Raw genomic sequence first — 13,786 nt, forward strand, 5'->3', positions numbered from 1 at the left:
TCAGAATAAAGAAGTTACATTTTGTTTTAATCAAATATTTTAGAAAATACTGTTAGAAAAAATTTACAGAATACAATTCAAATAGATTCAAAGATGCAGAATTCATCAGATTGTTACACAGACCAGTAGGACTTAATTCTCCCTAGATTTTATGAACAATCTTTATTAACAGAAACCAAACTTATTGTCCAAAGTGATAACGTATCAAAGAACTACATATCAAAATATACTGCCATTAATAATAGTTTTTAACATTTTTATTGCATTTACAATGTGTGGAACATTATAGGGGTTTACAGTAGAGGCCAAATATCCCAGCCCTTAAAAATTGAGTAGGAAAGACTGGATGAACCATACATAAATATCTTTGAACACAGGCATTAGAAACATACATATGATTATAATTTTACAGGTTTATACAGGTGACTGCTCTATGTAATTTAACAGGGAGGAAGGGTAAAAGAACAGTGAATAACAAAGTCACTAGGGTGTGAAATAATTACAGCTGGGTGGTGCTAAACAAACAAAAAACACAGAAAATATGATTTGTAAAGGCTAAAATGTCCTGCAAAAAACATAGCTATCCCCTATCACAACAGTGAGGTAGAATTCTTCCCACCCTGTTTTCTGGTTTCTTGACCAATTGGGGGGGCTATCCCATCCAGATGGTTCTGTCTCAGATTGCTGTACCCAAGACAGACTAGTAGCATATGTTTTTGACTACCCCTTCTACCCCAATTGAACAGAAATAATCTTCTGTTTAATCGGTCTTATTTCACTTATTGAAAACAGGTGGCAAAGTTAGTAACATAAACAAACCAGTGCTGTTTCTTCTAGCTAATGTATCACCATACTTGGGAAGTGCTTGAATCTTTCAAGAAGTGAAACTAATGCTAAAATTTCAGGCATATATACCCGTTGGGGAGCTACTTGGGGCAGACAGGTATTTCTTCTCTCAAAAAACACCAACTGCCAACCATGTTAACAATGCCATTTCTATCACAAACCCACTTCTAATATTTCAAACATGGATCATAAAAATAGTTTACACCTTTCTACACATCCAAAATAGAGTGAAAATCCAGGACACCCTATAACCACATTGAAAAAGGTATAGCAGTTTCTTTTAAAACTACCCTATGACACAGAAATTCTAACCCTAGGTATTCATCCAAGAGAAACGAAAGCCTACATTCACATAAGACCTATGAATAATCATAGCAGCTTTGTTTATAGTTACTAATGCTGGAAACAGCCCAGGTATTCCTAAATAGGAAAATGGATATACTGCAATATAGTCATACAATGGAAGAATACTCAGCAATAAAAAGGAATGAACTACTAATACACCTAACATGGATAAACCTCCAAAACATAGTAAGTGAAGAGGCTTCTAGAAAGATTACATGCTGTGTGGCTCTATTTACATAAAGATCTAGAACACACAAATTTTGATTTGTGGTAGACAAAAGAACAGTAGTTGCCTTGGGAGGGTGTGGGGTCAAGGATTGACTGGAAAAGGCAAAATGGGAATTTTCTGAGAACGCTTTACATTTTGATAGCACTGTATACATTTTCCACAACTCAGTGATGCACACTTAAGATTTATGCATTTCACTGTATGCTAATTCTACATTAAAAATGTGGTAAGCATATTATTGAGTTCCAGTTGATATGTATGCTGAAGTTATTAGTAGGAAATGTAAATCTGTCTGCAACTTAAAATGCATAAAAAATAATTTGGATTGATGAACTGATGGGTGGATAAGTATAACACAAGCATAGCTAATGCTAACTATCACGTGGGTGATGAATACATTGTAAAATTTTAACTTTTTTCTATGTTTGAAAAGTTTTATAAAATGTTGGAGAATTTGAGGGTGCAACACTTACCAAACAATGCCACTGAAAATTTCATTATTGATCTCATAGTAAGATAATCATCAGATTCTTCCGACCAGTGTCAATTTAGAAACTTAAGAGCCTGTGAAAAGATATTCCTGAGTGTGAGGTGAGGAATCAGCTCAGATCTACACTGGCTCAAAACTGTCAGTGACATTTTGATCCCCTCACACCTTTTAAAAATAGAATACATATTATCGACCATATATTCTGAGCGAATTTGTTGGCGATGTAGACTAACGTAAGAGCTAAGATAGAAGAAACATTCTTGAGAAATATCAAGCACAGAAACTTTTACCTGACTTCTAAACTAAAAAAGAACTAGGGCAAACTATAATAGAAAAGATGTGCTGACCCAAAACACTATGTGAGGTTTGATCATACCACACAGGTCCCTATGTTCTGAGTGGAAGGACATCTGATTATCCTGTCTCTTCAAAGAAGGACTTATTTGGGGGGGATGCCCTAAAGTGATGGCATGTGACTTGTAAATACTTCTAAGGTGACTCCTTCAGATTCACTAAGACTGGCCTCAGACTCCAATAGCCTTTTGTCAGAAGTAGTTTTCCACATGCCTAACTTAAAATCTGTAACAACACTGCACTTATTATCTAGTGGCTGGTAACTATTTTTAGTTATTTGCTAAGAATTTCTATATAATTGTATAGACACACACACACACACACACACACACACACACAAACACTCTCATAAGAGTTAACAAAAATAATCTTGATTCTTTTAAAAATTTACTCACTGCTTTCAAAATATTTAGTCACAGTTCTGACTTTCCTTTGATCTCTAAGTACTTCATGTTCTAGTACAGGCTCTACTTTTTCTTGAAGCACACGGACTAGTGTTGCCAAGTTTTCAAGTTTGCTCTAAAATATTGCAATTGGGTAATTTAGCATCATCTCTGTCAACGTTTTTCAGTCTTAAAACACACTGCTCTATATTTATGCTCTTTCACAGAGCATCCTTAGTTCTAGCAGTCTCTATTACAGGACCAGTCTTTGTTATTATCACTGCCCAAGTTTATCAAGACTGCTCTTCTCTAGCTACAGCAGAACTAATGGTGGTCTCAAGTCATGCTTTTAACCTCTTTTTTTAGGATACTTTAACAGATTTCTGCTTTTGTTGTTTCTACAGGCAGATGCTAACTCTCTGAGATCCACTCTGAGTATGACTTTTACTTACTTTTACTTATTTTTTAATGGCACTCTGTCATGTCCTGTCAACCTCAAAGTAGATGATACTCCTCACTTGTCTTCCATCTCGCTGGTCTACCATCCTGCCATAAAAGAGTTAATCTGTCAGATTTAGGAGTCCTGTTATTTACTGATGAGCTCACCAACTCCACCCTTAGTATTTCCAGTATGTAATTCTGAATGTAGGGGAAATGGAGCTCAGGGAGGTGAGCATAAACAATGTGCCATGTCTCCCACAACTCCACGCTCGTCATCTGAGAAAAGAGCAAGATTAAAGAATGCTCTATTTTCCATTCTGAAAATATAATTATAGTAATAATTCCTTCCACTTTGGATAACATCATAATTTTCAACACATTTTTTTTAGTATGATTGTATTTATAGACGCAGAAAAGTTGAGTAATTTTTACAAAGGTCAGTAAATGGCAAAGCCAGATTCTGAACTCAGATATTCAAACTCCACTCTTTCCATTATATTCAGTACAGCTCTTACTTTAGTTTTTTTATGATCTTTACTATTCTTGCCACTATTTATGCTTCTTGGCTAAACGCAGACATTTCTATAGCACACAATGAAGCCACATAATATCAGATGTTAAATCAGTACTTAATTTTGCCTCATCAAGGTATCTGCTGCCCTCCATACCAGGAGTGTATTTTCCATTTTCTTCAATTGAAGCTTTCTATTTTCAGAACTGAGAGTTAACCTTGGAAAGTTTTCTAATTAGGTTAACTCAGCAGGTATGTTTCAGCCCATCTTCTTAATTCTAGAGGATTTCTCTTTTGGGGATTTAACCAAAGTTATCTCAATCACGCTAACTCTTGTCACTGATATTTACTGATGATAGTTCCCCATATCATTTTCAATAGTTTAGGATGTGGAGAACTTAGCAACCAGAGCATGTGCAGTTCCTAGTAACCACAGGGTTTTACTATGGGAAAAGTACACAGCAATCTCCAACCTCTCTGGCAGGGAACGTACAATGTAGTAGAGGATTCTGAGTTCTTCCTCTGATTCTATCATGAAATACGTTCATATACTGTCATAATCACATCACTGGTTACAATAGGTTTAGAACAGAGAGTATGGTTTGTGCAGCACTATCAGAAAAGTAATTGTCATGTTCAGTGCACCTTAGATTCTGCCAGCAACAATAATAAACTAAACAGCACACTCCATATTTCAACTGATGGGGTAATGAAACAACACGCAACACTAGGTAACACTCAGCAACCTGGCTAATTTAAATGCCTATAAAGTGAGAGCAGTATCTAATCCTGTACCCAGTGATGAAGCCTAGACCTGCCATCATCATCCTGGCTGGCAGGGTGAGCCGTCTCATCACCATCAGCAATGTGTTACCAACAATGGGAACTGGGAATGAAGTCAATTTTTTTCTGAAATCAAGGTACCATCTTTGCATCTGCTGGGTCAGACATGTGAAGAACAGCTGTCAAAACTTATATATTGAGCTAAGAGAGGAGCAAATACACAATAAGAAGGCAAGAGGAAAAAAAATCCCCCAAACCAAAACAAAAAACAAAACAAAACTAGCCCAATGAACACTCCAAGAATTCCCTGAGATGAGCTAAAGTGATGTGGAAAGTTGTGGCATATACCAATAGATGGCATGTAGAAATGATGGTTCTTCCTCCAGTTGTGGACCAACGTCAATTTATGATGTACAAAGCACTCATGATTTCAAACAGACTGCAGTCACTTCCTTCATGTGTACTCTAAGTACACTATGATGCTACGAAACAAAATCACGTTAGGGCATTGTTGGGTTTTCAATCATAACTGTACGTGTATGTACAGATATACATATAGAAAGTAGCAGCAAATTTACAAATGAAGAACAATATCATGTCAAAAGCATATTCCATTTCATCTGAAATAGTCAAGTTACAAATAACATTTCCAGATGCTGCCTTACTCTTGCTGTAGGCAAATAGCTTAAGGCATATTAACAACTAACTCACTGGACAATTAGTAGTCGAGTTGATGATAAAACTAAGAGCCCCTTTACTTACAGTGTAGTTCTTTTCTAGCAAAGTCTTAATAAAAGCACTCTAATCACTATGAAGTTCAGTAGAATAGATATTGAGTGTGACTAAGTATCTAAATTACCTAATATATAAGTATCTGAAACACCAAATCACTTCCTTATGAGTAGATTCATTCATAAGTCAGTCATAACTTTAAGAAATATATTTAAAACACACTTTAGACTATCATATAAGGGGGACTATTACTAATGCCTACAACAGACCATTCACATACAGAAGAAGTAAAGCAACTATTACATATGAGGAAAAGGCTGGGAACAGGAGAGTCCCACAAGATTCCTTCCCTCAAAAGAGATTATAATGTAGCAGGCACAGACATCAATAAACAATTGTAGCATGTGGTGAGCACCATTATGAAGACTGAAATGAAGAATCACAAAAGTCCATACTCAGAAGTTAAGTCCTAAAAGACTTGAGAGGATTATCAAATATAGAAAGAATTTCCTGGATGTTTTCAGAAGCAGTGGCAGCATAAGAAAAAAGGGGGCAGAAGTTTCTCACAGATTTTCTGGCATGTTTGACTATAAAAAAAGGCTGCACCTTTAACCAAAACTGCTCACAGAGAAGAAAGGTGAAAAATATGATACTTCATCTAGGAAATGTCAAGTGGGTAGTTGAAAGTATGGGTCTAGAATTTTGGACCAGATACGTAACAGAGAATGCTGGGATAAAACAGAAACCCTAAGGATGAGATACCTCCAGAAGCATTCCGAAGACAGAATCTGAGAGCACATTTGAGTAGATACACTTTAAGTTAAGAGCTGTGTGACTGTACTCACGGTTATGGCAGAGGATAACATCTTCGAGGGTGGAGACACTGTCTAGGAAAGGCCGCTAAATGGTATAAATGTTGCAGAGACAGAGGACAAGGAACGCAGACAGAGGGCAAAAAAATTATTCAATTCAGTAACTGAGAGCACACTGAGAAGAGTTTCACTGAAGTGCTATGTTACACCAGGCTGCAAGGTGCTGAGCAGTGAATGGTGAGGATGCAGGGAGAATGGATATGGATTTCTCCGAGAAGTCTGGCAGTGAAGAAGGCTGGAGAAATCGGTAGGTGCAGAGGGATTTTTTTGCATTGCAAGATACATGAACATCACTGAAGACATGAAAAGAAACCAGCATACAATTCTTTGCATAATTTTGTATTGATCACAGACTAAAAAAGTATTTTTAATCTTTTTCAAAAACATTTTCTGAAATAAAAATTAACACAAAAATTAAATACGTATTTTACCATTTAAACTTAATATAAACTTAAAAGCACTAACATTTTATAAATTTTATTTCTAAAAGAGTTGTACAATTTTTGTTACTAGACTACTTCAGAATTTTGCTTCTAGTATGAGAAATTAAATTTTATTGACAAATGCTATTTTAGCTCCAGTAAGATTCCTCTGATATAAAGGATTACACTTAAGTAATTATGTATGCCTTCTTCCCCATACTCCTCCCCAAAGATAAAGCATCTTCAAGGTAGGTAATAATTTGGATAACATTTTTCAAATTGAAGAAGAGAACAATCAGAAATAGTATTCCATTACTTTTAAGTTCTTTAAGATCTAAACTTATTATTTCTCAAAATTAAACATGCATATTATATACACATGCTTACATATGAATTTCCTGGCTAAAATACATGCAACAAACATGAAAAGAACAAATACTATGCCAGCCTCACAATCCTAAGAATGCCCTTGTAAATAAGGCACTCATGTCTGGAAACAGGATATAATCACCAAATTAAATAAGATGTTTAAAAGAAGCTTTTTATTAAGCACAAACAACTTTTAATACATTATCAATACAAATAGGAAACTGTCTTTTAATGAATATGATATATCAAAGATCTGAAGATTTTCTTCATACTGACACAATAAAAATAATCACTTTTGAAGAATTACAAAGTGAAATTTTTGAGTACACCACTGTCTACTAGTAACAATTTAACTATTATCTAAATTTACTACATCACCTGGGGAGAAAGGTCAACCATTTTTATAGAGAGAATTCCTAAACTCTTATTAGCACCATTCAAAGCTTATTATCAGTTGTTCATCTACAAATTGACAGGTCAGGTAAAGCTTTAAAGCAAGTTTTCAGTGCAATGTTTACAGTTCCTTCTTTTAAGATACTTGGAGTCTATGGTCTCAAAGCATGTTAAATAATTATGCCTTGGTAGTTGCAAAGTGTTAACATGTAGAGAGAAATGTAAAATGGAGAGAAATGAGGCTTATTCTGACTGTGAAATGTATCTTAATGTATTGCAGCTAATGCTGTAGTATGCCAACGACATGCGGGATTATGAACTGCAGATTTGTGGGAAGCTGGTAGCTATTAGCTCTCTGTGGTCATCATTTCAGGATGTCTCAGCTGCTGCCTTTTGAGACTAACCAGTTTCATCCTGTCTCTGATGTGTTCTGCGGTGGAGGCCATGTCACTTGGACTCCCAAAATATTGTTCAGTTCTAAAAATCAAAAGAAACAGAAAAACCCCAATCAGGTTAATATAAATCCACTGACCATAGCAAATTCAAAAGGAAGCAAAGATTATCATAAAAATTATCTATGTGATAAGGCATTAGTTCATTTGCAAACCATACTGTTTATCTTTGAGTAGTAATTCGGTAGGACAAACTTTTTAAATTTTTTTATTCTTTAAAAAAAAAAAGATTCTGAGAGAGAGAGAGCATGAGTGAGGGAGGAGTAGAGAGAGAGGGAGACAGATAATCCCAAGCAGGCTTCATATTTCATGCAAAGGCCAACGCAGGGCTCGATCTCATGAACCATGAGATCATGACTTGAGCCGAAATCAAGAGTAGAATGCTTAACCAACTGAGCCACCCAGGTGCCCTGCAGAGAAACATTTTTATAAATGGCATAAAATATCTGAAGATATGTTGAAAGAAATAGATTAATTGTACTAAATGTTTACTTATGACAATCTCAATAAACTGAACAATGCAATCCAACAATGAAACCATAAAAGAAACAAACATTGGAGATATTTACTTTTCAGCTTAAGGTGCATAAGCAAACACAAATATAAAACCTGTATGTGTCCTTCAATGATAAGGGTTATGTACACCAACTGTCTAATATAGCTGGCAAATAAAATATCTGTTTCATGTTAAGGCATTGCTTGGGACTTTAATAGATAAAATCATTTAATGTTATCCTACTTGAAAAGATAATGTATTTGGAGCCACTAGAATCTTTTGCAGCTAGAACAGTTCTTAGAAAGTATCTGGTTACGATCTGCATTTTTTAAGATCAGAAAACTAAGGCCTAGAAATTAAATGACTTAACTAGGATCACACAGTGGGGAAACCAGGATTTGAACCTGAGTCTTCAAGCAGTGAATTCAGAGAGATCATCTAATTTATTTTTCCAGGACAATGTGACAAAAGAGAAATCTGAATAAGCTTGCTATCAAACAAACTTTGTATAGCATCAAAAGGTTATCCTACAAATGGAACAGAATAGTAAATCCACATATTAAAGGTGGTTGTAAAATCTGAACACACAGTACTTATTCTTCAATCTTAAAAACATGAGGAAATGCCATATGACTAGTTGTGGAAGTAGGAGAAGCTCAAGCAAAAATGCCAGTTATAGATGCTCCTAGGCTGACCTGAGAAGAGGAGATGCTGTAACACCTGGCTGTGAAATGTGGAAACAGGAGTGGGGCTTTCCTGGAACAACCAGAAGGCGCCCCTTCAATATTGTTATAAGCTGAATTTACAAACTTTCAGATTTTATTCTTTCATACACTGCAGATATGTAACATGTATTTAGGTTATTTCTGATGGTTCAAGTTTGGCTATGACCAAAGATTATATAAATATAGGTAATGAATTATATTCTTTCAAGGGAAGAAAATCGTATCTTCCCCAAATAAATTCCAAATAATCACATGAAGTTCATGACACAGTAGTGGCACTTACTATGTATCAGATTCAAGTAATTTATATACATTCAGCTCACATAATTCCCCTGCCCCTGTAACCTGAGGAGGTATGAATAATATATCCCTATTTTATATCCCTACTTTTTAGATGACAGGATTGAGGCACAGAAAGGTTGAGTGGCTTGCCCAAGGTGTTACAGCTACTAAGTGGTAGAGTTGAGATTTAAACCTAAGAAATCTGATTCCAGAGGCCACAATCCCATCCAGTATGCTATTCTACAATGTAAGATAGATGTATCCAGTGACTTGGCTTCTCTGTCATTTGAATTAAATATCCTCTGGATTACTTCTAAACTATTTTCACTGAGAAGGTCTAAGATCCTCAGGGATGAAGCTCCTTCAGATTCATTTACTGGCCCATTTATTTGCATGAGATTACTTCTTACTTTTACTATCATCTTTTGAAATGTAAAAGGAATGTGGGAATCAGGACCCCATCGTTTTACAAATGAAGAAATTACGAATCCGTACAGCATATTGGAAAGAGAATGGGTTTGGAGCCACACAGACCTGACAGTGTATTCCAATTCCATTTATAAGCTGTGAAATCCTGAGCACCTCACTTAATCTTTCTGAGCTTCAGTTTCTACATCTGTAAATCAGGAATAATCACACTGGTCTAGCACCATTTGGTCAAAAATAGTGAAATGAAGTGCTTAACTTAGTGTTTGATAAATTGTAAGCTCACTATACATTACACCCCTCCACTCCCCTTCCCTTCCCTGGATGAAGCCCAAAGTCACCCTACTCCCTATCATCACAGCCAAGGCTAGAACCCAGGAGTATCAACCTCATCAGTGATCTTTCTTCTACAACAAGCTGTCAAGAAGCACATTTGATAGCAAGTACCAAATCCACTTTTGCTAACAGTTGAGTTTGCATTTCTTTTCATTACAAACTAATTTATTGTAGGAACTGAAGATGTGAACCAAAGCTAATTTACTTGGCTTTTTAAGAAACAGATTTTCCTCTCTTGATGATTTCACTTTAAGACCTGACCAATAAAAAGACAAGATTATAAGAACATGTACCATACCCATCAGGATAAACTACAGGAACAGTTAATCTATCCAAAAGGGATTTCCCAACTGCTTCAATTTCATCAAACTGCTCCTCATCATTAATAGCTTCGGGCTCTTCTGGACAGTCTTGCAAAATCTGCAACAAATAAAATGGTGTCATTAATCAAGAAATATAGAAAGGCAATCAAGCTCATGTAAATTCAGTAGATTGAAGGTATTTTTGTTTTGTTCTTAGCATCTTCATGTATACACCCTTATACAAGATTGATTACTGGTGAAACTGGCTCAAAAAATCCTAACAAAATGAAATACATAATCCTTACTAATAATATATAATGAGAATACAAAAGGTCTACAGTGATTTCCAAGAAAAAATAATACTAAACTACTATTTGGAAAGTAAGTTCAAACTGTACTTACAAAGTATTCCTTCATTCATTAAGTATTTATTGTGCTAAATGTTTATTTAGCTTGGGATGGGACTGAGATATAGATTTTGATCTCAAACAGCTTACAGACTTAAAAAATGAAAGAGGGGAGCCTGGGTGGCTCAATTGGTTAAGCATCCGACTCTTAATTTTGGCTCAGGTCATGATCTCACAGTTCATGATATTGAGCCCTGTGTTAGGCTCTGCACTAACAGCACAGGGCCTGCTTGGGATTCTCTCTCCCTTTCTCTGTCCCTCCCTTGCCCTCTTCTCAAAATAAATAAATAAACTTAAAAAAAAAAAAAAACTTTACAAAAATGAAACAAAATATAAATGCAAAACCACATATACTCAAGTATACAAACACAGAACTGATGGGATGACCTAGACAGACACTACAGTTATTTTAAAAATTGATCTGCTGACTTACCTGATGTAAACTGCTAAAACTATAATTCACATATAGGAAGTTCTGTAGTCCTTGATAAAATATTACTTTTTCCTTAACTATTACCATTTAAATTTAGAAAGGTGAGGAAAGGGGAGAAGAGGAAGGAAGAAAGGAAGAAAGGAAGAAAGAAAATGCTGTAATTTATAATAGCTAAGTCTAAAGGTACTGACCCACACTGATCAACATAGTAGCAACCAGCCACATGTGTCTTGTGACACTTGAAAAGCAGCTAGTCCAAATTGAGATGTGCTGTAAGTCTAAGATGCACACTAGATTATAAGAAAAATAAACATAAAATATGGGGGAAATGAGAAGTATTTATTTTTGCAACTTTTTTTGCATTGTATTTTACTTAATCCAATCTGTTCATTTCAGCATTACTCATAAAGAACCTTATAAGAAGTTCTAGATTCAATTTAAGTATCTTCTCAGTCATTATACTATGTAAGTTACTTAGAGTTATATTTATGCATATTGGTATAAAATAAAACACAGTCAAGAATAAAATACCATCTGATAACAAAAAGCTTTACAAAGGTTTGAACAGTAAATAACTTATAATTGAGATTACAGGCATGATAAGAAAAAAAGGCCAGGTAACAGAAGGAAAAGAACAGTAATGTTCTATGCAAAAAACTCTCAACAATTTACATTCTTATAGGACCTCTTAAGAGAAGTCTAGACCTTAAAATATCCTTGCAGAAACATTTTATTTTTTAAAGTGTTTATTTAAATTCCAATTAGTTAACATACACTGTAACATTAGTTTCAGGTGTACAATATAGTGATTCAACCCTTCCATATAATACCCTGTGCTCATCACAAGTGCATTCCTTAATCCCCATCACCTGTTTAATCCCCTACCTCCCTCCCTTCCAGTAACCTTCAGTTTGTTCTCTATAGTTAAGAGTCTGTTTCTTGGTTTGCCTCTCTCTCCTTTTTTCCCCCCTTTCCTCATTATTTTCTTTCCTAAATTCCACATATGAATGAAATCATATGGTATCTGTCTTTCTCTTATTTCGCTTAGCATTAAACTCTCTAACTCCATCCATGTGGTTACAAATGGCAAGATGTCATTCTTTTTTATGGCTGAGTAATATTCCATTGTGTAGATATGCCATGCCTTCTTTATCTGTTCATCTATGGATGGACGCTTGGACTACTTCCATAGTTTGGCTATTGTAGATAACGCTGCTATAAATATCAGGGTGTATGTATCCCTTTGGATAAGTGTTTTTAAATTCTCCAGGTAAATAGCTAGTTGTACAATTGCTGGATCATAGGGGTAGTTCTATTTTTTAACTTTTTGAAGAATCTTCATACTGTATTCCAGAGTGGCCTCAAAGATACATTTTAAAAACAGTATCATATGTAGAACTTAAGAAACACACAGATGAATGTAGGGGAAGGGAAGGAAAAATAAGATAAAAACAGAGAGAAAAGCAAACCATAAAAGACTCATAAATACAGAACTAAGGGTTGATGAACTTCCTTTTGCCTGAATTACCCCTTCATATCATTTCAAGGTCTCTGATTAAATGTGATCTCCTCAGAGAGGCCTTTCCTGGAAGACTTGTCTTACCTGCTCTCCACTCCCTATTTCCCCAATTGAGGGTGGGGGGAAGGGCTAAATGGGCAATGGGTATTAAGGAGGTCACTTGTTGGGATAAGCACTGGGTTTTATATGTAAGAGATGAATCACTGGGTTCTACTCCTGAAACCGATACTACACTGTATGTTAACTAACTTGAATTGCAATTAATTAATTAATTAATTAATTTTTTTTAAAAGCTATCAGTAGTGTTAGGAATTGGGCCTCTTAGATAGGAGGGAGGGACAGAAGGAGCAATGTGACTAAAAGAGGGTGGGAGAGCTTCTGGGGTACTGGTAATGTTCTGTTGTTTGAATACTGAGCTGATCACACAGTCATGTTCTCTTCGTGAAAATTCATCGAACAGACTGAATTCAACAAATTCACTGAACATTTATGATCTGTGTACTTTTCTATGTTAATATACTTCAATAAAAACTTTTCATTAAAACAATCAGTAGATAAACAAATTAAGCCATTTTATGTATACTTTCACATTTATCATCATTAGGCCTATTTTAAACCAAAATACTGACCTGTGGAGTTCAGTGACCAGCTCAGGGAGAGTTAACTATGAACACTTCCCAACAGATGTACTGCATAACAAGACAGAAACTATCTAATTCCTGATAATATCTCTTCTATTTTATAGACTAGGCTATCACACTTACATTTAGGTTTCTCATATTTCATTATATTGAACATCCCCCACACATAAACTTTCAATGTGCGAGATCACAACAAAGTTAACTACATAACGAAGCTCCTCCTCAGAGGAGAAATGTAAGGGTTGGTTGGGTGCTATAAATTTTCTCTGTGCAGAGTTCCGAAAAGGGCTCTGCTGAAAATCTGCCCAAATAACACTACACATTTCATTTTTGGTTTCTGGGACTAATGAATTCATTAAATAATAAATTCCAGAATGAATCTTTAAATATAACACATGAAAAAAAGTTTTATTTTTATCCTTACTCTCTTTGAGTTGGGTAGTCTCTAGTGTAAACATTATAAAATTACTAAATGCTCTTTTAAAAATGTTATGACAATTAGTAGATGCAGAGGCAAAGTTTCCTTTCCTTGCGTAACGAAAGAGATGGGAGTCGTGCCACCCTAAATATAGAGAGCACATTCTGGGCACCAGGTCT

At 35.3% G+C, this 13,786-nt stretch overlaps 1 protein-coding gene across 5 annotated transcripts in view; it reads right to left on the bottom strand.

The window, feature by feature from the left end:
* Window positions 1–242: 242 nt before the first annotated feature.
* SESTD1 (SEC14 and spectrin domain containing 1) overlaps window positions 243–13,786 on the bottom strand; it is a 163,868-nt gene continuing 150,324 nt past the window's right edge. For 3 of the 5 annotated variants that reach the window (XM_043577191.1, XM_043577192.1, XM_043577193.1), the window contains 2 exons: window positions 10,186–10,307; window positions 243–7,647 (listed from right to left, as the gene is read on the bottom strand). In XM_043577191.1, coding sequence (XP_043433126.1) covers window positions 7,518–7,647; window positions 10,186–10,307 — 252 coding nt within the window. In that variant the 3' untranslated portion in view covers window positions 243–7,517. The remainder of the gene's footprint in view (window positions 7,648–10,185; window positions 10,308–13,786) is intronic. The other 2 variants (XR_006296875.1, XR_006296874.1) reach the window with 2 other exon arrangements.

Source organism: Prionailurus bengalensis, chromosome C1 (assembly GCF_016509475.1).
Source record: "Prionailurus bengalensis isolate Pbe53 chromosome C1, Fcat_Pben_1.1_paternal_pri, whole genome shotgun sequence".
Taxonomy (NCBI): domain Eukaryota; kingdom Metazoa; phylum Chordata; class Mammalia; order Carnivora; family Felidae; genus Prionailurus; species Prionailurus bengalensis.